The sequence below is a fragment of the Lissotriton vulgaris genome, chromosome 4_1, assembly GCF_964263255.1.
Source record: "Lissotriton vulgaris chromosome 4_1, aLisVul1.2, whole genome shotgun sequence".
Taxonomy (NCBI): domain Eukaryota; kingdom Metazoa; phylum Chordata; class Amphibia; order Caudata; family Salamandridae; genus Lissotriton; species Lissotriton vulgaris.
In genome coordinates this window covers 761,716,735-761,742,672 of record NC_141691.1, presented here as the reverse complement: position 1 = coordinate 761,742,672, position 25,938 = coordinate 761,716,735, and the positions used below count along the sequence as shown (strand labels likewise).

The 25,938-nt window shown below is 44.1% G+C and overlaps 1 protein-coding gene across 3 annotated transcripts in view; it reads left to right on the top strand.

Annotated features, from left to right (window-relative positions):
- LOC147722549 (serpin B6-like) overlaps nt 1–25,938 on the top strand; it is a 325,711-nt gene that overhangs the window by 196,951 nt on the left and 102,822 nt on the right. The window contains exon 7 of one of the 3 annotated variants that reach the window (XM_086965077.1): nt 6,396–6,512. The exons of the other annotated variants lie outside the window; for them this stretch is intronic. Within the exon in view, the coding sequence (XP_086821203.1) occupies nt 6,396–6,437 (42 nt within the window). The 3' untranslated portion in view covers nt 6,438–6,512. Of the gene's footprint in view, nt 1–6,395; nt 6,513–25,938 lie in introns of those variants that run through there. 3 annotated transcript variants of the gene reach the window in all.

Below are 25,938 nucleotides of genomic sequence, written 5' to 3'. Positions count from 1 at the left end.
CACCTGATGCTTTCCAACAATACTATCAAACCCTCTATCAGGATGATAATAAAACTAGTAGGGCAGACTCAGACCTGTTTTTGAATAATCTTCTTGAACACCCAGAGGCAAATAAGACTCTAGATGATAACATCCGAGAGGATCTTGAGAAAGAAATTACACTTCTAGAAGTTCAGCTTGCCTTGTCCTCACTGGCATCTGGGAAAGCGGCAGGTCCTGATAAAATCCCTCTTGAATTATATAAAATTCTTAGTCATACCGTAGGTCCACTTATTTACGATCTTAACTAATATAATTATCTTTCCAAAAAAGGGCAAGCCTCTGGATCAACTATCATCCTACCGTCCAATTTCATGAATCCATTCTGACTCCAAATTATATGCCAAAATAACGGCCATCCGGCTCGGTCGGGTCATCGAACAGCTAGTCTCCCCATGGCAGCATGGTTTCATCCCCGGCAAGGGCATGACCGACCACACTCAAAGAGTTATTTCCCTGTTTGACATAATGTCTGCAACAGGAGGTCATATGTCAATGATTCTTTTGGATGCAGAGAAGGCCTTTGACTGGGTGTCTTGGAATTTTTTATGGGCAGCACTGACCCGCTACAATTTCGGCCCCAAATTTGTCAAATCTATAATGGCTATGTATATTGAACCGATAGCAAAATTACAAATAATGGGCTCTGAATCAAGTATAATTAGAGTATCCAGAGGCACACAACAAGACTGCCATTGTTCCCCAATATTATTTGCCCTTTATATTAACCCTCTAATTTTGAAACTTCTAGAGAACCCTCGAATCATACCTATAGTGGTTAATCAATTTGAAACTAAAGTATTGGCCTATGCCGATGACATTGTGGTATTAAGACGAACCCCTCTGAGGCAATATCTGAAATCGAGGCAATAACACATGCATATGGAATTTACTCTGGGTATTCATTAAATAAAGAAAAAACAATTGTGCTGTGCACTGATATCATCTGCAGCGATCGTAGGAAAACCAATAGTGCTACATACCTAGGTGTCAGCATAAGCCCCGATGTCACACAAATCCCCAGACTCAACTATGAGCCCTTACTAAATACTATAAAAAAAGACCTAGACCGGGTAAATAGCCTACAGTTATCTATAATCGGCAGAGGAAACTTTTCAAAAGTGAATAGCCTTCCTAGGGTGCTCTATTTGTTCAGAGCTATTCCTTTCATTCCCGAGGAGAAGGTCCTCCAAATACTAGATTAGGTTATGTCTAAATTTATGTGGCAACAGTGTAAAATTAGAAGATCCTTGAAGCTTCTGTTGCTTCCTCAGAACAAAGGAGGATTAGCAGTTTCAAATATTCTGTTCTACCTCTGGGCTTCATTTCTGCAACAGATGGCTCCGCTTCTTAATGTCAATCCCAATCCAGAGACTCTCGAGGCTGAACTTCTCCCATCTATCTATGAGCTATCTCTAGGTGAAAAAGCTAAAGATCTCTTTCTGAGGCAAGTGGAGAGAAGCTATTATAAAAAGAATAAATTCAAAGTTATCACCAGTGCATGGAAAATATGGCTCAAAACAGCGAAATATATGCATATTTCAAAATTTAATAGATACTCTCCATTATGGCATTCTAACCTATTTCCCGAACTAGGGAACAACGCTATCTCAAAGAAATGGCAATCCATTGGCATTATTACAATAGGCGACTTTTTGGGTACGAACCAGGCTTCTACCTTTGCAGACCTACAACAAAAATTTCACCTTCCAAATGGGCACTACCTCAAATTTTTGCAGATTCATTCTCTTCTTCAACACAAGGCCCCCAATATCGACTTTTCGAGAATTGAAAATATCGATATTAGAGGTAAAAAAACTACAAGAATAGGTTAAATTTATGGGCAACTGCTGGATAAGCTACAAGACGATATACAGCATACGGAAACTGTTTGGGCAGACAAACTCGACAATACAAATGTAGATATTGACATGAGTCTTTACCTATCATCACGTCTCCTTATGTCAGCTAGTTTAAAAGCCCAGACGTATAAAACTATATATAATTTATATTTTACCTCGGCTAAATTATTTGCCTGGGGCAAAAGAGAGAATGCCCATTGCCCTAGATGTCTTTAAGGCCCCGCTACATTAATACACATGTTCAGTGAGTGTTACCAATTAACACTTATTAAAACAAATTATCGGTGAATTCTGGGAAGAAGTGTTTGGCCATAAGATACCTGACTCCCCCACGCTAAATCTGCTAGGCACTGATAACACACTTAACCTAAATAGGGATGAAGAGGCCATGCTTTTTATCGGAGCGGCGGTCCTCGGGGTAATACTAGCAGCGCTGTGGAAAGACTCGGATCCGCTGAGTTTTTAAATGTGGTTAGCCCGCTTTCTTGGTGTCTTTAACCAGGAAAGCACCATCTATTCCACTAGAGGGCTAAAATCTGCAATGCAAGGCAATTTGGCAATCCATCACTAACTGGAGAAGGGGGCTCTGCTCAGAGTGATAATAAATCACTATAATATGTTTTCTCTTATGATTGATTGATTTCCGCCCTCTTTCCTTTTTTTTGTTTTTTTTTTGTTTTTTGTCATACTCTCCTATTTTTACTAATTTTTTAACTCGCCAACCCTCCTTTTTTTTTCTTGCTTTACTTTCTATCTTTATCATTATGAGAATATATTATATATGAAAGTGTTTGCGTATTGTACAAATTAATGTATTTGGACTCCTGTCTTTGCTGGTTCTGACAATTAAAAAAAAAATAAAATAATAAATCTTCGAAAACATTAAAGTGAGAAACACATTGGATCGATAAACTGGATACAGTTTGACCAAGAAACCTAAATGAGAAGCAATATGCATTTCGTGTCTGAAAAGTAGAAGGGTCATAGAAGAAATAATCACTGAAAAAGCAAAGAATGTCCAACCATACATTTCCTCTGGAAACTTTTATGTGGATCTGACCTGACTGTGGTAATTTGAACTGGTGGCATCATGAAAGAATGACCTGCTGAAGTCCTTACATTAAGATAGGCCTTTTCGAAGTTCATCTTTAAATCTTGTCCTAGCCTTAATTATGTCTGTTTTTTTGCTTTATCCATGAAAATTGAAATCCAAACCCCCTGAAGGAAGTGTATGTCACTAGAAATGTATTGGGCAATGCGACTGAGTCCTCCCTACAAGAACCAGACCAAGGCTTCCAAGCATTTTCAATTCTTAATTGGCATTTATGGACAGCCTTGACCTGACAACCAACTACAGAAAGTCTTATTTAATGGTAGTTGGCCATTAAGTCTACCAGGTGAAGGACCTTTCATGCATGTGACAAGGAATTAACTATACTAAATTATTTCACATACCTTGGATTCATGTTTAACTTGGATGGAACTTGATCCTCTCTTTTAAAAGCCAAGAAAATGTATTTTTATGGTTCTGTCTTTGATTTTGAATCTAGATTTTAGGAATAAAATCAGTGACTTCATTGGCAATTAATCAGGTTAAAAGTGTCTCTGCCGTGACATGTGGTAGCGACATAATGAGCTATTCTGACTCCTTTTCATTGCAGGTTGCAGAAAATAAATGGTTGTTGATTATTGAATATACTGTATCCACCCTGTGGCTACTGCTCATTAAAAGCTGAGTCTGTGCTAACTGTCTGATATTTTGGCCATGTGTCCTCTTCTGGGATAGCTTACAATTTGGTTTAACAAAGACATTATTGAACCAAGCTAAACTGAAGGATTGTCTTTCATTGGACAAAGCAGAGCATGTTCCTTGGTTAAAATATTTAGACAAAATGTTTTCCCAGCTGGGCCGTTGGGATTTATTTGTTTATCAAGAGAAAATCAGTAAATCAGACCTGGTTTTGATTAGGGTGACTTGTATGTTAACGTGCTAGGCCGATGGGTAAGACCTAGAACTCTCTAAGCCTTCGGTCAAAGAATATGTGTTTCTCAAGACTGTTTCCCCATGCCGAGCCCGATTTATTCCGGGTCACCACCTCCAGACATAGTTTTTTACTAACACGTTTTAGGTTGAACTTCATACAACTGTCTTTGTCAATTGAAGGCATATGTCCCCACAAGTCCTGGTACAATTTTTTATTTTCTGCCCATGTAGGGTTTGGTTGTCCTTTATCCTCTGCAAAAGCTATTAAAACGTCGCTTGATAATTGATTTGATGAGATTGTGTCAGTGTATAGTTATTTCATTGATTTTAAATGTTTATGCAATTGTTTTCCTTTATAAGCTATCATGTAATATTTAATGTCCTGTAAGCATTAATCAACTAACAATAGGATTCTAACAATGACCTTGTTGGTGGGGTGGCTGATAGCAAGGTGCTAGTATTTTTATATGCATGTTTAATCCTTGGGTATTTTAAGCTGTTATGAATTGTATTTTATATGGTTTTGCTTACTAAAACTAAATAAAGATTTATGAATGAATCTACTGGGAAATATTCGTTTGAATGGATAGGTACTTTTCCCTGTGTTCTTGGGGAACAAGTGTTTAAATATGTACATTTGAACCATAAGCAAATATTAAGTGACTGAATTAAATTAATTCTCTCTTCCCTTATTCTGGACACTTGTTTCTGCCATTGTCTGCTGAGGGGCGTTCAGCTATCATCCAGTTCCTGAGGATGCACATATAGTTTTTAGCCATTTGTATTTGCAGCAGATAATTCTCTTTATTGCGAAGATGCACTGCTAAAGCGATCCAAATGTAATCAACGGACACCACTGGAAAACCTGTCTCTATAGTGTTTATCTTTAGTGCATTTCCTTTAAGGTTTCATCACAAGATTATTTTCTTGTTGAACAAAAGTCTTTGGTCAGATCTACCATATTTGAACACTTTCACATTCAGCACACATTCATAAAATCATCTTATATAATGTAACCATTTTTTAATTCTGTCTGCTTTGAAAACACCAATACCAAATGTCTTTGAAATTATGTAGTTCTTATTTAACAAAACCTCCTTTCATATTCTCCTAGACCAAAGATGATTCAGTAATAAAACCATTCTATGCTGAGAGCTGAGAGCCCCTCCAGCCTGCAGGAATGCCTCAGCAAGGCAGCTAGATTCTGACAAATGGACATAAGATGGTAATAACTTGCAAAGAAACAGAAGGGTGTGACATGTGAAAATTAGGTTCATTAGGTTTCACGTATGCCGTACTGATAGACATAGAAAGGTTGTAACCACTAGATTAGGATAGGGTTGGACAACGCTGTATACATGCCTGTAATGGGCTCCTTTTTACAAGTGAAGCAGGAACTGTGCAAATATAGGCAATAAATATGTTAAAACTCAATAAATACAATTATAAATAAAGTTTTAAAATACTGGTGATCAACTACATAAAAAATGTGTTAAAACCTGTCAAGGAAATTAATATACATTGTCCTAACACAGTCTCTCTCTCTCTCTCTCTCTCTATATATATATATATCTATCTATATATATATATATATATATATATATATATATATATATCCAGAAAGTCGCCATTCACAGCCGCTTCGCGCCGAATAACGAAAAGAGCAGAACCACCAAGTACGTGCCGTTTTCAGTGATTTATTTGTGCCAAATTATCAGCCTGCAATCCACCATGACGCGTTTCGCCTCCACCAACGAGGCTTGATCACATGACGTGTCATAGACACAAACAAAGGCATTTATAGTGAAAATATTCAAATGGGTTCAGCTGGTGTATTTTCAAACATAGACAGTGACAAAATACTTGATGTTTAAAAACGACAGTAAAGGGCATAGTGCCCATAAGGTTCAACTGATAAATAATCATTAGTTGATTTTTGGGTTGATCCTAATTACATTTATAATACAAATGAATAATTTCATATATTTACACCCTAGTTAAAAACCCGCAGAAAATCCAAAAATTTCATATATGTACATTTCATTTATATGCAGACTAATTACACTATGTACAAGGCAATTACAACAACATGACAAATAGCGGAGCCTTATGGTGACATTCACAGTTGTCTCAAAATCGAATTACAATCATCACTGTCATGAACATTCAACCCAAGTGGGTTAAGAAAAAATCATACCAGACAAAAACTTAAATCCCATTCCATTTACTCCCCCTATAATGCCCTCCTTGGGGTACTGCAGATATTTAAAGTGTATTAAGTGAAAGTGCAAGTGCTACATTAAAATCATTCTACAGAATTTTAGCAGGCTACCCAATCTGATCACGAAAAACTCCCTTCGGAAGATCTCATTATTACATATTCATCTTATGACTTATATACTACAGGAGTGAGCTAAAAAGAATTAGAGGCAGGTGTACATATCCTCACTGGCGCTTAAACCTCTAGGATTTTTACTGTTAAGCTCTAAAATATATCTTGTCTCTAATAGGCGCAACTTAGCATCCCTGTTACCACCTCTCTTAAGAGGTAGGATGGAATCGACGAGAAAATATTGAAGACTGCTGGGGTCACTATTGTGCACAGATTCGAAGTGCCTGGCCACTGGGTAAGTTTGATCCTTTTCTGAGATTGCCCTAAGGTGTTGCAATATGCACTTGTGGGCGGGCAGACGTGTACTGGCCACATATTGGAGTCCACAAGGACATTGCAGAACATAGACCACATATTCGGTCTTACATGTGAGTCTCTTGTTGATGGTAATTGGCTTCTCCAGGAAAGGACTAGAAATGTACGTCTTATTTATCCCATGGCGACAAGCCTTGCAAGATTGGCACTTTTTAAAACCTGTAATGTGATCCGTCCAAGATTTTGAGGTATCCAAACTACTGCTTACCAAAGCATTGGCCATGGTGGGGGATCTACGAAATGTGAGGTTCGGTTTGTTAGATACCAGACCCCCTATAACTGGGTCCCCCTTGACCAGGTTCCAGTTTTTGTTGAAGATTTTCCTAATTTCTGAATGTTGGTTGCTGTAGGTGACAATGGCTCTAGCTTGTATTTGTTCATTGTCACTCCCCATAGTGTCAGGTTTTATTTTGGGTACTAAGGCTTGGTCTCTTAAGATTTTCTAAGTGCGTTTGATAGCCCCATCTAATATTTCATTGCTGTACCCCCTGTTGAGGAACCTTATTTTACTCGCTTGCTGGGCTAAGTCACATTCCGTATCCGAACTACATATTCTCCCAAACCTAAGCATCTCCCCATAGGGGATACTGCGGATGAGATGTTGTGGATGCTGGCTTGTTGCATGATTAAACAACAGGGGGTGGTGATGGACAGAGTCTCTGAATTAAGCAGAATACTCTCACCCAGTCAAGCGATCAGGGCTTAATCCAACACTGTTTTTTAGCTCACTGCACCACCCCAGCTCAGAACCTGGCTATATGCAAATTAGTCTGTCCCTGGCCCAGTGCATCATGGGAACAGGGCAAACCAAACCAAACTACCAAGCCAATTCTTTCACTGGGAAGGAAACAAGCTACCGGGGACCGGTTTCTGGCATTTCAGCCGTCTTCGGCCCGGCTTGCTTGAATCCTGATGGTGCAATGAGCAAGGGACTCACGTCTGAGTATACCCTTCCACGCTTATGGTGGACAAAATAATTAAACAGGGGGTGGTGATGGACAGAGTCTCTGAATTAAGCAGAATACTCTCACCCAGTCAAGAGATCAGGGCTTAATCCAACACCGTTTTTTAGCTCACTGCACCATCCCAGCTCAGAACCTGGCTATATGCAAATTATTCTGTCCCTGGCCCAGTGCATCATGGGAACAGGGCAAACCAAACATGAAGCAACGTATTCCCTGCGGTTGATTTTCTATGTAGTTTTGTTTGCACTGTTATCTTTTATGTAGACCTCCACGTCTAAAAATGTCAGTTTCCTTGTGAATCTGTGAGGTGAATTGTAAGTTCAGATTGTTGACATTTAGTTCTCTTACAAATTCTGTGGCTTCCTCAGATGACCCCCTCCAAATCCTAAACAGATCATCTATATATCTGAGGTATAACATCACCTTGCTAGTCATGGTATCCCCATGTTGGCCCATGAGGACCCGCTCCTCCCACAGCCCCATGTGCAAACATGCGAAGCTAGGAGAGAAGCAGGCCCCCATAGCTACCCCTCTCATTTGCTGATATATCTGATTGTTGAATGTAAAAAAGTTCTGTTCTAGGCATAGCCTTAACATACCAACAATCATTTTATTATGTTGTACACATTCTATGGGGCGTTTGTCAAGGTAATGCTCTACTGCCTTCACACCATCACAGTGTTTAATCGACGTATAAAGTGAGGACACATCCAAAGTCATTAGGAGAAAATCATCATTCCAGTCTATTGAGGCCAATTTACAAATAAAGTCAGTAGTGTTCTTCACATAGGAGTCCAGTTTTTTTCACCCACTCCTGTAAAAAATAGTCAATATTACAAGAGATATTTTCAGTGGAACAGTCTATAGCCGAAATGATTGGCCTCCCTGGTGGCATCGAGGCATCCTTATGCACTTTGGGCAGAAGGTAGTGTAGCAGGGTTTCTGTTATCCCACAGAACTGTGCACAGAGATCTAGAACCTCGGTGAATTAGGGTGACCCAAAACCCACCTTAGTATCCAAATCCCCTTACCGAACTAGCTACAGTGTCTCATTGGTCATAACAAACTCCCAATGACTTAGACAAACCAGAACATGAACTTAGGTTACCTCGGGTATCGTGGAACACATGAACACTCTTTCGCTCTATAATCATTTCAAACCAGAACGGGGAGTAAAAGAAGACACGTGCAAGTTTGAAATATTTATTTTTCAATGCAAGGTTCTCAAACGCAGTATCTTATATAATACCAGAATACATATTATAAAAATCAGAGTTATCAGCATAGTCACTAATCCATAGTAAGCGAACGGTGATAGCATATTATAATGCAAAACTCAATAGAAATCTGTATCACCTATATTTCGCGCACCCTATTTGGCATACTATATTATATCTAAGAAGGTCTCATTTGGGTTTTAGCAGGGCGGGCCCATACTTCTAAATGTCAGTAGGAGAAGTACACATCATCAGCTCCCAGCTCTCTGCATGCGAAGCACCATCAAGTGTGTTTGTGCATTCTCAGTAACTCTATCTTAAATCCGCTTATGCCCAATGTTGGCAGCAACTTTATTTGTGTTATGTCTAATATGGTGCGAGGATCAGGCCTCCCAGCAACCTTGTGTTAGGTTATTCTTAGAGGGTTCAGCTCTGTGTGCAGACAGTGTACCAAGTGTACCAAGCACAACTGATATCAGAGCAATAACATAATATTCTCAAATAAATCACATCTTTCGTCTAGGTTGAAAGCTACAATAACAATTATGTGTCGTGTGCAAACTGAAGCCGAAGGAAAATATGTTGTTTAAACATTTAATAAACTCATGCTAACTTAACACAGTATATAGAAAAAGCAGTAACTATATGACAGTAGAAGGTGGGGATGACCGGATGATCTTTTTTCAGATATTTGAATTCATCAAAGGAAATTAAACCACTGCTCCGCCATGCCATCAACTTTGAATTTTGGTCATTCCATGCCGACTTAATTATGGAAAGATTGCACTTTCTGTAGCATTCCGTGTCTCCCAATTGCCGCTCAGCCTCTTTTATGTATTCTCCTTGTTTCCAAAGGACGATATTTCCCCCTTTGTCGGCTGGTTTCACTATTATTTTGTTGTCGGCTTTGAGCTTTCTGACCAAGTTATTATAGCTATGATTTTGCCTGTTGATGGCCAGTTGCTTTTTGTTGGAAGCAGTGTATAATTTTTTCAAGTCCTCTATGATGAGTTTGTGATAGATATCCAAGTTATCATGAGATGATATTGGCAGGAACGTGGACTTGGGTTTGAATGGTGTAGTGCTGATCCCAGTACCACACGTTGCATTGTTATCAACACCCAAATCTGTATCCAGACTCATGTTGTAACGTCCAAATTTCCTGAAATGCAGGTCCTTCGCCCGCAGTTAATAAAGAGGGGCTTTGTACCGTCCTCGTTTTGGGCTTTTTATAAGGTTGTTGGCGGTGGAATTCGCTAAGTTTCAATTTCCTGATATATATTTAAAGGCATCCATCCTTGTGTTTGCGTAGTTTAAGTCCCTAGGTGGACAGTATGAAAGTCCCAGGGATAGGATGGTAATCTCCTTTGATGTTAACAAAACATCTGTCAGGTTAATTATTGAGGGGGCGCTAGTGTCTGTCCCCGCTTTTTGTTCCACTTGCCCCGATTGCTTTTTCTCTCTCCACCTGCTTTTTTGGCATTTCCGGCGCTCGAGCCATTTGCGGTTTGCCCTTTGTTTCCTTGAGAGGCTTTTGGGTGCGAACTCGATCTCAGTGTCCCTTCGATTTTCGGACAGACAACTCACCTCCTGTGCAGGGGTAAGTTTTGTAAACCCCAATCCCTGGCCTTTTGAAGGACCTCCCTCTGTTTCACTTTCTGCCGCTGAGCTCAAATCAGTAGAGGAGGCAGATGTAGACGCCATTTCTCGTGGCTTCTGCCCCATTTTACCGATTCGTGCCTTAATACCATCATATCTGCGTGCAAAGGTGAAAATATGTCCATTCAAATAATCCAGTCTGTCTCGCTCAAATTTGAAGGCTTTTCGCTTTTTGATAATATCTTCCTCCTTAGCCAATCGAATTTCCATGTCCTCCCTCATTTTTTTGATGTTGTCATCAATATCGACTTTTGCCAGCTCCACTTCCAATGTCTCAATTTCAGTTTGCAATTTTACCCTATCACTTTCCGCATATTTAACTAAAATCCTCATTAGTTTTGCGGAGGACTCCAGATTCGCCGCAGCCCACTCTTCCAGCACTAGTGGGTCCGGACTGTCATAGCTCGGTGCCAGCGTAATGCGGAGACCCCTCGGGACACGTCCCACTTCAAAGTACCGGGAGAGGGATTTGTTTTCCCACCATTTCGCCTGTTCCTTCTTGGTGAGCTTCTCCAATTTGCGAAACAAATCCCTAATTGTTGGATTCGCGTTCCCCTTATCGGGTTGTTGAGTGATAGAGGCAGAGTCTCCCCCAGCCGGGGTTTCGAAGACCGATTCAGCAGCCTGCTTCCTGTGTCTTAACACGGCGGCGGACATTGCTTGTTATGGCTAATTTTAAATGCGGCTCACCGAAAACACCGGCGGGCTGCGTGTTTGAAGGTTTCCACGCTCCCGTCAGGCACACTCTCCACTGCGCTATGCGTACGCGGTCTTACCTGGATAGGGCTGCCGCACACCTCATTCCTTATTCAGTGATATCGGCTCCTTGAATTCCAGACAGACGTGTGCTTACTCGCAGGGGCATCCACAGCTTCCCCCTACCGGAGTCGGGTTTCGATTCCGGTTCACGGAATCCCAGCTTCCTGCCGTGTTATCGCCCAAACATCAGAGAGGGGTTCCGCTCGTAACCAGGAAGCTCCCAGGTACTATTAGCTCCAGAAAGTCGCCATTCACATCCGCTTCGCGCAGAATAACGAAAGGAGCAGAACCACCAAGTACGTGCCGTTTTCAGTGATTTATTTGTGCCAAATTATCAGCCTGCAATCCACCATGATGCGTTTCGCCTCCACCAACGAGGCTTGATAATAATAATACAGCATTTTATAAAGCGCGAACAGCTACCTCACAAGGAGGTGTCTCGGTGCTAGAACGTGTCATAGACACAAACAAAGGCATTTATAGTGCAAATATTCAAATGGGTTCAGCTGGAGTAGTTTCAAACATAGACCGTGACAAAATACTTGATGTTTAAAAATGACAGTGCAAATATAGGCAATAAATATGTTAAAACTCAATAAATACAATTATAAATAAAGTTTTAAAATACTGGTGAACAACTACATAAAAAATGTGTTAAACCCTGTCAAGGAAATTCATATATATATATATATATATATATATATATATATATATATATATATATATCTCCATACTTCTATACTACTATTATAAAGAAAGAACAGAAACCTTTAGGCAAGGTAAACTCGGGAACCACAGCGCCAATCCACACACCCAATACATTGTTGTAATCCTCAGGGTGTGTAGATGGACATAGGCTGCATAAAATAAAAAGTAAATGTCTATTCTTTCTTAACCCCTTCCACACTCATGACGAGCTGGGCTCGTCATGGTGTAGCCTCCTCATACACTGATGACGAGCCCAGCTCGTCATAAAACAATGAATATAGCAATTTCCCAGCACAGGAGGGGAATTGCCTTAGCAGCCATGGAGTTAAACAAAATGAGATGGCTTAAGAACAAATTGAGGCAAAATAATTAAGACCTTCATGGTAGGAATCTTTTAGTTTGTTGAAATGAGTTGTATTTCAATCAACTGGCCATTTATCCAACAAAAGAAATTCAGCAAGATGTGATGAAAATGTTTTGTCATTCTGCTATTTCTCACATTTAGAAGTGCCTTGGACTACTTTGAATTTTACTACCTTTCTGGTGGCGAGCTGTTCCTTCTGGTGTTCAATAATACGTTCTTACCTGCCCAATGTCTGCCCATCATACATCCTCACATTCCAAGATGTTAACTGTCTTTACCAATGGCCTGTGAACATTGGATTGATTTCTACAATGGATCTTCTTCCTTCAGGAGGATTTCAGATAATAATGGCTACAATAGACACCTTTTTAAGAAGGCCAGTTTTTCTTTTGTACCTATGTTACCTACATCAAATGAAATGGCTCATTGTTTTTGAATTGACTGATTTCATCATCATGGATTACCTCATATAAATATTTTTGTCAAACTCCAGATCTTTCACATTTATGGAAGGCTCTGTGTAAAGTGTTAACAAATTAAACAAGCAATTTCCTCTGGTTATCATTCCCATCTAACAGGCAACCAGGGCGAACCAATTAAAGGTTGGACAGTTTCTGCAATGGTATTTTAATGCAACTCAGGATATTTGGGCTTTTTGATTACCAGTTACCGGATTTTCTTACAGCAATGGGACTCGCAGGGCTAGCAAAAGTTTACCTTTTTTTCCTGTATGTAAGGCTTTTCAGCCAAGAGTTGTTCCTTCTTCTCTTTGCATGGACCCTTAAGTTCCTGTGGCTACAGATCATTTGAATGAGCTACTGAAACATTGACAATTGGTTTCGAACAAACTGTTCTTTTGTTCCTGGAATTAAAGTTTAACTATCGTCTTTTTTTCTTCCTTCACTGGCCACAACATTTGTGTCCTTTTTGTCATTCACCATCAGATTAATCCTGTGACATTTTGCTTGAAGTTACCATGTGCTAGGCACTTGCTTTGAGTGTTGAGAGTGCAGTGGACGACAGTCCACTTATAGCACAACCAAGAAACCGATTGTAGGACTCCATGTTGAGCATGTGGCTGGCTGTCCTCCGAGATTGGACCAGACCATTGTTTCTGCAGGTAGTCACTGTGAGGGGTGCTGTGAATCTTGTAAGGACATGCAGGTGGGAGGAGCTGTGGCAAGACTTCAGAGTTCGGTATTAGACTTAGGTTGTCAAACTTGGTCTTCGTTGTGTATCTTTGTGTGTATGGAAGAAAGGTGCGTACAAGGTCTTAGAAATGCCATTTCCAAGACGCTGTCTACTCAGGATCCCTGAGTGAGCATCCCAATCGAGATGAAATGTGTCTTTTCTTGTGATGTCAGTTCTGTTTGATTCATATATAAATAAGGCATTGACAAGTAGAATATGCACCACAATACGTTTTCCATTGTTTTCTGCCACTATGCATCTTTTACTGGATTTTCTGGCTTAGATAGTCAGTCTGCCTGATGTCCGTGAGATTTATTTATTTTTATTTATTTTTAGAGTTTTCTATAGCGCGAACTTGAACCGATTAGGTTATCAGAGCGCTTTACATAGCACCAGTTCCGTTACAAGTTATCACAGCAGTTTACATAGAATCAGTTACGTTGCACATTTCAGGATCTTGAACCGATTAGGTTATCAAAGCGCTTTACATAGGACAGCCTTCGATGTCCAGTGCCCTCCTCCGCCGTGTAGCGGGGGACCTCTTCCAGCCCTCCGAAGTCGTCGAGCTGTCGGGACTAGTCTCCTGGAATTTCAGCTGCCCCTTTACAACTAATTTGTTTGAAGTCATGACGGAAATCTCAATCCCAGCAGCAACCAAGTGAGCTCTCTGTCTCCAAGTTTCTCTCCGCGCTTGGACTGGAAACACTCTAAGGGTCACATAGGGGTGGTAGAGAATACATAGGTCCACCGCAAACACTAGTGATAAGGGTCAATTACGTACACATAGGAAGGGATATGACTGGCCAAACTCTAGAAGACGCATAGGGGTGGTATATGGTGTAAGGACTTCAGCGAATACCAAAGCTTAACATTATTGCAATCGGTCAAAGGTCTACTGCATACACTAATGATTAGAGTCATCTCTACACACATAGGGAGGGGATATGACTGGATAAACTCCAAGAGTCACATAGGCATGGTATATGGTGCTAGGTCTAAAGCAGATACCATTAACTAGAGTCACTACACAAGACAAAGCAGAGTTCCATAAGTGTGGATGCAGCCACAGCACAAAGGGAGGGTGGGAGGGATGCAAGGGCATGGAGAGAAGGGGAAGCACAACAGGGAGGAAACATTTGAGGGTCATCCACAGTGAGAAGGGCTGAGGCCAGGGGCATGGTAGGGGGCCAGAGCCCAGAGAAACTGTCCGAGAACAGCAGCAAAGTGTCGGTCAGAACAGAGCAAAAGTCAAGAAGTCCAGCAGAGAAGGTGGGAGACCAGGTGAGGGATGACATATATATATATGGGTGCCTTGTTTATCTACTTCTGAATTAATAGTCCTCTTTAAACAAGAGCTACTAGATTGCCACAGATTTTTTGCCTTTTGGGATTATCCTCCTACCTGGGACCTACCTACAGAGAGACAATGCACCTTTCACATGTCAAGTGTCTCTATAAGATGGCCCTGTTGTGGTATGGCACCATGACTACTGGGTAGAGTCGTACTGTCATTAAACTTGGCGAGTTTACATTATAAGATATCTTCATACCTTGTAGACTTTTCAAATAGTCATTGCTGTCCTAATGAAGGCATATATTAAAACTCATTTATCCTTGGTTTATAAAAACCTTGACAAATAGTCAATGAGGCCACAGAAATAAATCTGTTGATTCATATTCAAATCTGTAACAATTAAAAGCATAAAAGAAATACATTATCCTCTATACACAACTAGTTTAATAATACCAATTGTTAAATTTCAATTTATCCGTTTCAATCACATAAACAGTCATAATATATTGGAGTGTAAACTGCATAATACTATAACAAATGTTTGTCATTCATGAAATAATAACCACGATTTACACTACCTAACCCTTCTACATTATCCTAGTTTAGTATGACGTCCTGACCATTTTAGGAGGGGATTGCACCTACTAGGAGTTTCTGGGCGAAATAGTTATTGCATCCATTATATCAACAGGTTCCCTGCTATGTAAAAAAAGGGGACACATTTTTGGCTGTTAGATCCCCATGTGCCCACTACGGCCAGTTCGGCCCTAAAGGAAGAAGGAAATATCTAAAGGAGAACTCCTGTAGTTCTACCTCCCATACTCCCATTTGCTTTTGTCAGTAAGCCCCTCAGTATTTAAGTTTTCATTTGAATGCATTTTTTAAATCCGAAAATACCAGTAAACATATTGCGTTCATGGTATCAGTTCAATCCAGATCCAATACAAAATTGTCTCTGGTGTAGTTCTTGTAAGGTGATGACAAAAAGGAGTTTCACTCATGTAGTCGGTAAATCCACAAATGAGTCTGAGCATATGTGTACATCTTTTACATTTTAAAAATATCTCAAAGTACATCCTGATTCAACTTAAAATGATTAACTGATCTATGCATTACCTGGATCAAATATAGATCAAAGAATGCTGGAACTCAAGAACTATTACTGTGGCTAAATGGAGCAGAAACAGAAATGTTATTCCGGTTTACTATCCGCATTAAAATCTTACTTATTTGATCCACCTGTTATACCAGAACCCTCCCTAGCAATGAAAGTCTACAACCATATAGTTAATTATAGTTACTGAAATCACCTTTAGTAAAAAATCATCATGTCCTTAGCAAGGTCCTCTGAAATAGTTTGCCACCGAAACAGTGTTGTTAGTTGATGCATTTCTTTAGACTGAGGCAACATATTCCTATATCTGGCGTTGAATTGTCTGTTTCTGACAGTCACTTACTTGTCAAAGTTGTTTACACTTTTTATGTACCACCCTCACTCATTTACCATGTATTTGCACTGTGCTATTCACAACCCCCTTATTTTACATTCTTCTTAATCATAGTATGTTGCGGAAAAATATATTTATATACAAATTGCTGAATGACATTTGCTTTGCTGTTTGACTTTGTTATAACCACGTGCATAATAGTTGTTGGAATGGCACCAAGCACAATATATAAGGAAAACCATAAAAGTGCAATAGGATTACTGAAAATCTGTACCCCGTTGCTGAAATGATTTGCTCTTTGGAATCCCTTTGTTTTAATTAACATATGTCATTTACTACTTTACTGACATACTCTGTTTGATTTTTCACTACACACTTATAGAACATTATTTTGTCAACCCGATCATATACAGTGCTTCGTTACTATGTGGTTAGATTTGCTCTGTGTAACAAATATACATGTACACACATTTTATCCTAACAATGTGGAATCCTTTGTCTCGTACTTCTAAAATGTTGACCTAGTTTTGGAATACTTATATTTCCTTAAGGCAGACAAGGTCCTTGCGTTTTTATAGGGTGAAGAACACATAACCACATGTGTTTATGGCATGTTCAGGTTGTAATCCATATCCTGTGTTTAATTTTGTCCTTGGAAATTTATATTTCTTGCCATTACCTTTATGGAATCCCTTTTATTTTAATATAGTAGAAGGAGCTTTAGGCTAGTTTTACTGATGTCAACATTTTCATTCTGTGTCACTCTTTTTGATTAACTGTAACAGAGGGAATTTTGTGACAGTGAAGTACAACTAGGTTGCACAATGAGGGCATTGGGTCTGGTCCCTGAAATTATTGAAAACTTTGGTGCCTGTATATTTAGAAAAGTCATGACGTTTTAAAGGCCTTTAAACTGCCTTTGACAAACTAAGTTATATATTTTTTTGTATTGGAAAAACCATTCTTGTCTCCCTTTTCAGCTTGAAAGAGAAGTTACCTATGAGAAATTTGCAGACTGGACAAACCCAGAAATGATGGACACAAATGAGGTTGAGCTATTTTTACCCCGGTTTAACCTGGACGAGAATTAGGATTTGAAAACATTTCTCACCAGCCTGGGAATGCTGGATGCATTTGATGTAGTGAAATCTGACTTCTCTGGAATATCAGATAGCAATGATCTGGTGCTGTCAAAGGTGGTTCACAAGGCATTTGTTGATGTCAATGAGGAAGGCACAGAAGCGGCTGCTGCCACCGCAGCAGTCATGATGTTGCGCTGTGCAATGATCAGAGTTCCAAGGTTCATGGCAGGCCATCCTTTCCTGTTCTTTATCAGGCACAACAAGACACGCAACATCCTTTTCTGTGGCCGATTCTGCTCTCCATAAATGGAAAAATACTATAAAACGACCCTCTGCACCTCCTCAAAATATGTTTTGTTCCTAACTGATATGTGGATGTTGTCTTGGACTCCAAGAAGTAAACCTTAATTTCACAGTAGTTTGTAATAATGTGATTGGCTTCACATACATTTTACAAAGAAAATTGTAAATGTTGCAAAAGTTTATAAATCTAATTGCCTTTACGGTGCACTTTTTAACCGCTATGGTCAGAATGCAGAACACACTTCATTTTGTTCTTCATTGGTAAATGAAGAAAAATATTTCCTGTATGAAAGCAGTAATTTTTAGGTCTCGCCTGGTGTTGCAGCGTGAACGCACTGTCGCCAGCAAGACTTATTGTCCGCGTGATGCCTCCCAATGGAGACAGGCCGGGGCATGCGCAGATTGTGGTCTGTGGACGCGCACGTCCAGCCACGCGCACATCGCCTGTCCCGCTTTCGCTGGCAAGCCAGCATACAGTTTCACTTTCGTGCATACAGCCACGCCCACGCCGCCTGTCCGGCTTCCCAAACAGTAACTTTCGCCCCTCCCCCGTTTCCAAAGTAGGCATCTCTGCCCTTTACGCTACACCACCCCCCCAATCTGTAAAACGTCCGATAACTTCGAACATTTGTTCCGGCAGCCCAGAGCCTAACAGCCTTGTCTCACTTACTCCCCAAACCCGCTTTCTTCATAGAACAGTCCACTTCTCCTTAACCCAATGCCCCGTAGAGTAGGTTCCCCTTTGTAGCGCTGTAATCCTTCTATTGCAACCCCAGTCAGTCCCCTTATGGCGTTCGCTTTAATTATTCTAAAAGGGCCACAAAAGTCCGGATCCCTTCACGGACTTCAGCTCGGAGACTACACCGTGCCCATCTCCTCATACAGAGCCACGTAAGCCGCTCTTATAAATTAACAGCCTCAGTCAATAGCACTCGATTTTCCCTTCCTTCTGAGCTAGCCCAGAAAACTGCTTACTCACCCTTAGTTACTGAGCTCTTAAGGCAATCTACGTATAGGATCAGTGAACTAACGCCCTCCCATTCGTTGCTTACCAGCAGGTTGCTGCTACGGTTGTCTCCATCCACCATGATCCCTGTTCCACAGACGGTCAACGACTGTACCCCGACAGCTGTGGAGTTCAGAGTATACAATATAGCGCAATTGCGAAATTTTTGTCCGTTTCCGGTCTGCACAGGAAATATATCGACACGAGGCTCCTGATTGGTAAACTCAACCGAAAACTACCCTCGTCAGCCAATGGCATTGCGCAGGCGTATCCTGAACCAGCAGGCAAAGTTTACATTTAAATGTTGGATGGCTTGAATACGCATGATTTACTGTTGCCATAATTTCCTACGAAACGAAGCTCCAACACATGTCAAAGAGCACATCAAGTTTGTAAGAAAAAATCAAACCAATAAGACCACACCCACAAAACCACATTAAACCTAAACAATCTGGATCACAGAAATCGATTCGATTTTTCCATTATTGGAATATTGGAAGAAGATGTACTTAAGTCATAAAGCGGTTTAACGGACGTCGTTGGAACGAAGATTTACTTTCTAGATTAATGTTCGACGTGCTCGTGCTTTACTGAAGCAAAACTGTCTCAAACAGCCATTTCTGTCAGGGTATGGCCACGGTTAATTAAGAGAAATGCACTAAGCGCAACAATGTTAAACTGCTACGTTTCACAAGAAATTATGAAAGTCACCCTGTTCCATTTTCACTTCTTTACTGATCAGTCAGCAGGAAAGCAATTTGGTTTCTTATCGTCCAGATTTGATTTCAGAAATCGCACACCTTCAAAGAAATTAGGTTTGATGTAACAGTTGTAACGTCCTCCCTAGCCCCGGGAGCGCAATGGAATACACCACACAAGGAGCACTGAATTGTACTTCTTTATTCCTCAGCATACAATCACATACTGCGCTCTTATTACCCCATGACCATTAATAATCATACCATAACACCTCCCAGCAAGTTACGTAATTTCTTGTTGGATCAACCCAGAACCGCAATGGTGCTAGCGCATAGCTGTAAAATTCATAATGGACTTTGATAACTATATAGAACTATAATGCACAATACTGAGTCAACCGTTTTACTTTTCATCCCTTCAAAGCTGTGAAAATGGTGAACAAACTTTAAATTTCAGGGTAACAGACCACAAATTAACACGTCTTTTTAGGTCAAGCCTGGCGTTGCAGCTTGAAAGTGCTGTCGCCAGCAAGACTTATTGTCCGCGTGATGCCTCCCAAGGGAGACAGACATGCACGTGCAGATTGTGGTCTGTGGACCCGCACTTCCAGGCACGCGCACATCACCTGTCCAGCTTTTGCTGGCAAGCCAGAATATGGTTTCACTTTCGCGCGTACAGCCACGTGCACATTTCCTGTCCAGCTTCCCAAACAGTGTATTTTTCGCCCCCAACCTCAACACAGCGCCCCCTGCCCGTCCCGTCACTCACCCACAGGATGAGGCTCTCTCAGAGCTCGGTGTCCTTGGCCTTCATGGCCCTCGCAGCTCTCTGCGCTGTCTCGGCAGCGGACCCCCCCTGGGAGGTTTATTTTCACTTCGTGGCTAGTGAAGTTTCGTAACAGCCCAGCCACCAGCACAGTCACGTTACAAGACAAAAAGCGCGACGTACGTCGTTAGACACAGGGGTAGTATTATTTGTGACAATGGCCCGCCCTCTCATTGAACATTTGATGGGCAGTCACCCTGGCCATTCACAGGCGTGGCATTTCATAACTGGCAAACATTAACCAATCGAAATAGGAGCTACGACGCTCTGTCATTGCAGCGTGTGTGGGACACTACGTTATTGGAGGTGAAGTTGTGCGAGGGACTGGTAGTGGCAGGTGTACGGAGCCGAGCTGGACTGGAGGTTGTCTTGGAACTTTGAGCTTGGAAGAAGGCTTTTTGGGGCTAACATTGCTAGTTAGGGCCTTCTCGCGGCAGAGCCTTTAAAGAACCGCAAAGGGATGGCGACAAAGTTGACGACTACTAGCTTTTCTGATGAAAGCGTAGGGATGTGTACAGAGCCGGGCTAGCGCTAGTATTTCCTTATCAATATCGGGGAACTGTAGTATTGTTTTTTTGTTCTAATTTTTAACGCCAGGTGCGCGTTGGCAGCGGTTTCCTATTTCTAGAAAAAAATTGCTGCGAGTTAGTTCCGTTTGCAGTACACTTTTCAAATATGTTTTGAAGGATGTAAGTTGCTGCGTATCGTATGTGACGCCTTGAGCATACACGCCAATGCCCCAGGTTTAGGCAAGTGAATCGGGGAAATGTATCAATATCCTAATTGACCTGTAATGAAGTGTTTGATTTTCAAAGGGGGAGAAATCCGAAATAAGGCCACATCGTTTTAATACATTCAGATTTTCTTGTTTTTAAATTTTAGGACACTTTATGGATTTTAGTCAGTGCTGGAATTGGAAAAATACTTCTGGAACCCATATATTGGGTCAAGGTGTGGCAGAGGAAAGGGATGGAGACGAAAGTGGTGGAGCTTGGCGTGGCCAAGATGGCGGCTTAGGAGGACGTGTTATCCGGAGGCTCCCCGTCCTGAGCCCCCAGGTCCTACCTAAGCCACTAACTACCCTGCAGCCAGACCCGGAGCTTTGGAACCGGGAGTAGGGGACAGCACACGGACGGCATCTCGGCTGCCAACCGACGGTGAAGAGCCTCTGAAGACCCAGCAAGCGGCGTCGGCCCGAGAGAGACAGGGGGCGGACCGTTTCCCGTGCAGCAAACTGGACCGGGAGGTCGGCGGCGGCCGTACAGCTCCAGAGGAGGGTGTCGGAGCTGCCTTGGGCGCCCTGGGGGGCCCGCCGTGAGTGGACACCAGAGCTGAGCCCGGGGATTGAGGAAGAGGCCCGCACAAGCGGGCGTCGGGCTACCCGGCCGGGGGCGGCTAGGAAAGGCCCCGGCTGCGGCCCTGCGACCGGAGGGGAGAGCCGCCCGCCCCCGTCCTTCAGTGCGGCCTGGAGGGACGGCGGCGCTCCTACTGCCTGGGGAGTGCTAGCGGAGTGCTCAGGAGCTGAAGGGGGCCGGCCCGGCTCCGAGACCCCAGGTGAGCTGAGGGCAGAAAGAGGCACTGCGGGACCCGGCGAGAGCCGCCAGGAAAGGCCCCGGCTGCGGCCTAACCGCAGGGAGACCACAAGCCCGGGACTGTAGAGAGGGGGACACGTGGCCTGGTGGCCTGCGGCGAGGCCGTCCATGAAGGAGGGAGCGAAGGAGCTGCACCGCCGGGGGCATCCGGTGAGTGAGGGGGAGGCTGGGCCCCGCGGTTGACCCCTGTGGGGACCATCGCCTCTACGGAGAGACGCTGAAAGGGCTGAACGGGGACATTGCTAGCATTGCGACAGGAGGGGGCCCCCCTCGACGACATCGGGCACCCCATTGCTCTGGCATCTTGGAGCTGGGCGGCTGAACTCCGGGTGAACACCCCTGCGACATCGTGTGAAGACGGGGGGGCTTGGATCACTCCCCAGTACCCACGACGAGACCGGGGCCCCAACGGTCGAGGTGAGGGGGCCTGCAGCGGAATCGCGGAACAGGGAAGCAACCACGAGTCGACGATAACCCCTGCTCCGCACTTTGAGGGGTGACCTCCTGCCTTCAGGAGAGCGGCGGCAGCAGGGGGGACACTGCGGCCCAGGAGCCACTGAAGGGGCCACAGAGGAGGGCGCTGGACTGGGAGCCGTGACGCACTGAGGGCTCGCTGGATTTTCTGATCGTGCTGGGCTCCTGACACGTCCTTAGCCCCAGACAGATCGTCTGCACTCCCGACGAGCAAGCGGAGACCCGGGCGGTGGTGGCTGGAGTGCGGGAAGATGGCGGCCAACAACCGCAAGGGGAACCGCACCATCACGGACCTGTTGTCGAAAGGGAATCCCAAATCCGATTAAAGCCCGGACAAGCAGGCTCAAGGGCCCCCAGCTAAGGGCGCCGATCGAGACGGGGGAGAAGCCCCGGCGACCAAAGCTTTCATGGAGACGCTCTTCAACTCTCTCAAGGAGGACATTCAATCCCTCCGACAGGACATGGCGGGGGAGTACAGGGAGCTGCGCCGCGATGTGGATGACCTAGGGGAACGAGTGGCAGCTAATGAGCTTTCTGGACAAGCTAGGAGCGAAGAAGTGGAATTCCTCCGACAGGAAATTGTCCGGCTTAATGATCAGCAGACCGACCTCCAGTTCCATACGGAGGACCTAGAGAATCGTTCCAGGCGGAACAACATCAGGGTTCGGACCGTGCCCTCCTCGGCGGAGGGGGGAGATGTTGCATGCTATCTCCAGGGTCTGTTCCGGGCAGTCCCCTAGGTGGGTGACGACTTCGAGATCTGCATCGATAGGGCACATCGGGTGGGCCCTGCCCGTAGATCCCAGGGGCCTCCCCCTGACATCCTGGCTTTTCTGCCCGACTACGCCTTAAAAGAACGCATCTTGAAGGCGGCACGCCTCAAACAGCCCATTCAATACCAGGGCCACGCACTGGAGCTCTTTCAGGACCTCTCAGTGATCACACTGCAAAAGAGAAGAGCCTTCAAACCCGCAACCACGTTCCTGCGCAACGAAGGGGTCCAGTATTCCTGGGGTCACCCCTTTAGACTGATCTTTCGCTGGAATGGAACCCTCCATCAATTGTGCTCCTTGAAAGACACTTGCTCAGTGCTGGGGATCTCGTACGAGGAGCCCCAACTCGGCCTTGATGGGACTGGCGGCGCTACGGGGTCTCCGGCCACATCCTCACAAGCGACGAGCGACGGCTGGCAGAAGGTACGACGCGGCCGCTCATCGAGGAAACCGCTCAAGCCTGACCTAAAGACTATGGAGCAGGAGAAGGCAGCAGCGATTCAAGAAGTCTCCAGAGACACAGGTGCTGGTACATGAGGCCCGGTAAGGGGGGTTATACATGGAAACCTGCAGCTCGAGGGATGGGGAGTAGGGCGGGGAGTCTCGAACCGTCGAGCCGCCACTGCCAAATACCCACTACAAGTACTTTCTTGACGGCAGTTCTGAACTGGAAAGATGGGGTCAGAAGTTCTGGCCCGGACTTTGGATCTCCAGTTGGGGTTTGTCGTTCTGTTCTTTTGTTGGGGGGAGGGTTGGGGGGAAATTATGTGATGAGGTGCTGCTGCATTGTGGTTCCCGGGGCCTTCTGATATCTGTGGAGTGGGGGTGGACAGGGGCCCGTGCAGGGGCGGAATTGAAATAGTGACCCTGGAGGGCTATCCCGGCGCCTCCGCTGGCCATGGTGGGTTGTGGGGACGGGACGCGAGGATTGTAGAGATGCCCTGGTTTGGGAGAGCGGGGCAGGGGAGGGCACCTATAGCGGATTGGTCCGGATCTGTCCCTAAATGCCTATAACGATCGGGACATGAAATGTTAAGGGCCTAAACTCCCCGCAGAAGCGCCAGAAAGTGTGGAAATATGTGCTAGACCAACACTTAGACATTGTTGCGTTGCAGGAAACACATCTCCTGAAGTCGGAAGACCATCGCCTCAAACACAAGAAATACCCCCTTATATATAAAGCCTCCGCGACCACTAAGCAGAAAGGGGTAGCGCTGCTGTTTAGTCCGGCCGCACAGTTTGAACCTATGTGCACTCAGAGTGACAAAGAAGGGAGATGGCTCATGGTCAAGGGTCGTTTGAAAGGTAAAGTGTGCACTCTGGTGTCAATTTATGCCCCCAATACTGGCCAAAAGAGTTTTTTGCTTACACTTCTGGGTAAAGTGACAGATTTTGCAGAGGGGCCTGTTCTACTTTTGGGAGACTTCAACCTAGTTTGGCACCCAACACTAGATAGAACACACACTAGAAGAGCTGACATGGGCATATTCCCGGACTCTACCCAGGCGCTGATGGAGGACATGGGGCTCCTAGATAGCTGGCGAGTGGCGCACCCGAACACTCGAGACTTTTCATTCTACTCCCATGTACACCAAACCTACTCCCGCCTAGAATACATCTTCTTCAGCCAGTCCCTCCGGGGTTCCTTACAAGACGCAAAGATCCTCCCCATCTCTGTTTCGGACCATGGGATGTACACTATCTGTTTGACCTGGCTGGGTTGTGCCCCGAAACCAGCGCAGTGGTACTTCCCGGAAGCGTTAGTGAGAGACAAGGAATTGTGCATTCAACTGAGGGAGGCCATCGGGGAGTTCTTCTCCTTCAATAACCCGGAGGAGACCTCTGAATATAACACATGGGACACGTTCAAGGCGGTTATTAGGGGTAAATGCACTGCGCTTAACTCGGCCCTTAATAAACAGCGCGCTAAAGAGAGGGAAGGCCTGGAACAGGAGCAATCGAAGGCCGAACAAACACACAAGCAGACCCCCACCAGGCAGACGCAGAGAGCACTCACGGCCCTTAGAGGTAAATTACGAGCCATATACAACAATAGGGCGGAGTTCACCCTCCTCAAATTGCGCAGCCTAGCCTATATCAACAGGGGGACAAGGTGGGTAAACATCTGGCCAGACAGTTGAAGGATAAGAGAGAGAGGGAATATATCGGGGGCATACGAGATAGTGCAGGGGACCTACAGCACAGGTATGAGGACAAGGCTGATCTCTTTGGGGAGTTCTATGCGTCCCTGTATACAGCGGACACCCCAGACTCAGACAGTCAGGGCGCCTTCTTGAGGGACCTGCCCGTCCCTCTGGTGTCCCCGGAGTGGAACGACATCCTCGTAGCCCCTATCACACTAGAGGAAGTCCTAGCGGCGATCAAATCCCTCAAGGCTCATAAAGCACTGGGGACAGATGGGTACACAGCAGTCTTCTATAAAGCCTTTACCACCGAGATTGCGCCCCACCTGGTCCGCCTTTTCAATTGCATGGCCACGGAGGGCAATTCAGTGGCCTCCATGTGCGAGTCGGGGATCTCGGTCATCCCCAAGCCAGGCAAGGATCCCTCCCACTGCGCCTCATATAGGCCAATTGCCCTCCTTAACGTGGATGCCAAACTTTACTCCTCTATCCTGGCCACAAGACTGGGCGACCTTATGCCCCTTATCATCCACCCTGACCAGTCTGGCTTCATCAAAGGGAGGCAAACCCACAACAACACTAGGCGCATCATCCATTTAATAGAGAAGGCCAATAGATTCAAAATCCCCGCAGTGTTGATCGGTCTGGATGCTGAAAAAGCGTTCGACCGAGTGGATTGGAACTTCCTGTGGTCCACCTTGCAGTGGTTTGGATTCTCCCCTCACTTTATTACCATGCTCTAGGCCAACTATAGGCACCCGCGCTCTAGGCTTCCAGTAATCCATGGGGAGGAGCAGTGGACTACGGAGACCTTATCATAGGTACCGTACCATACGAACTCTA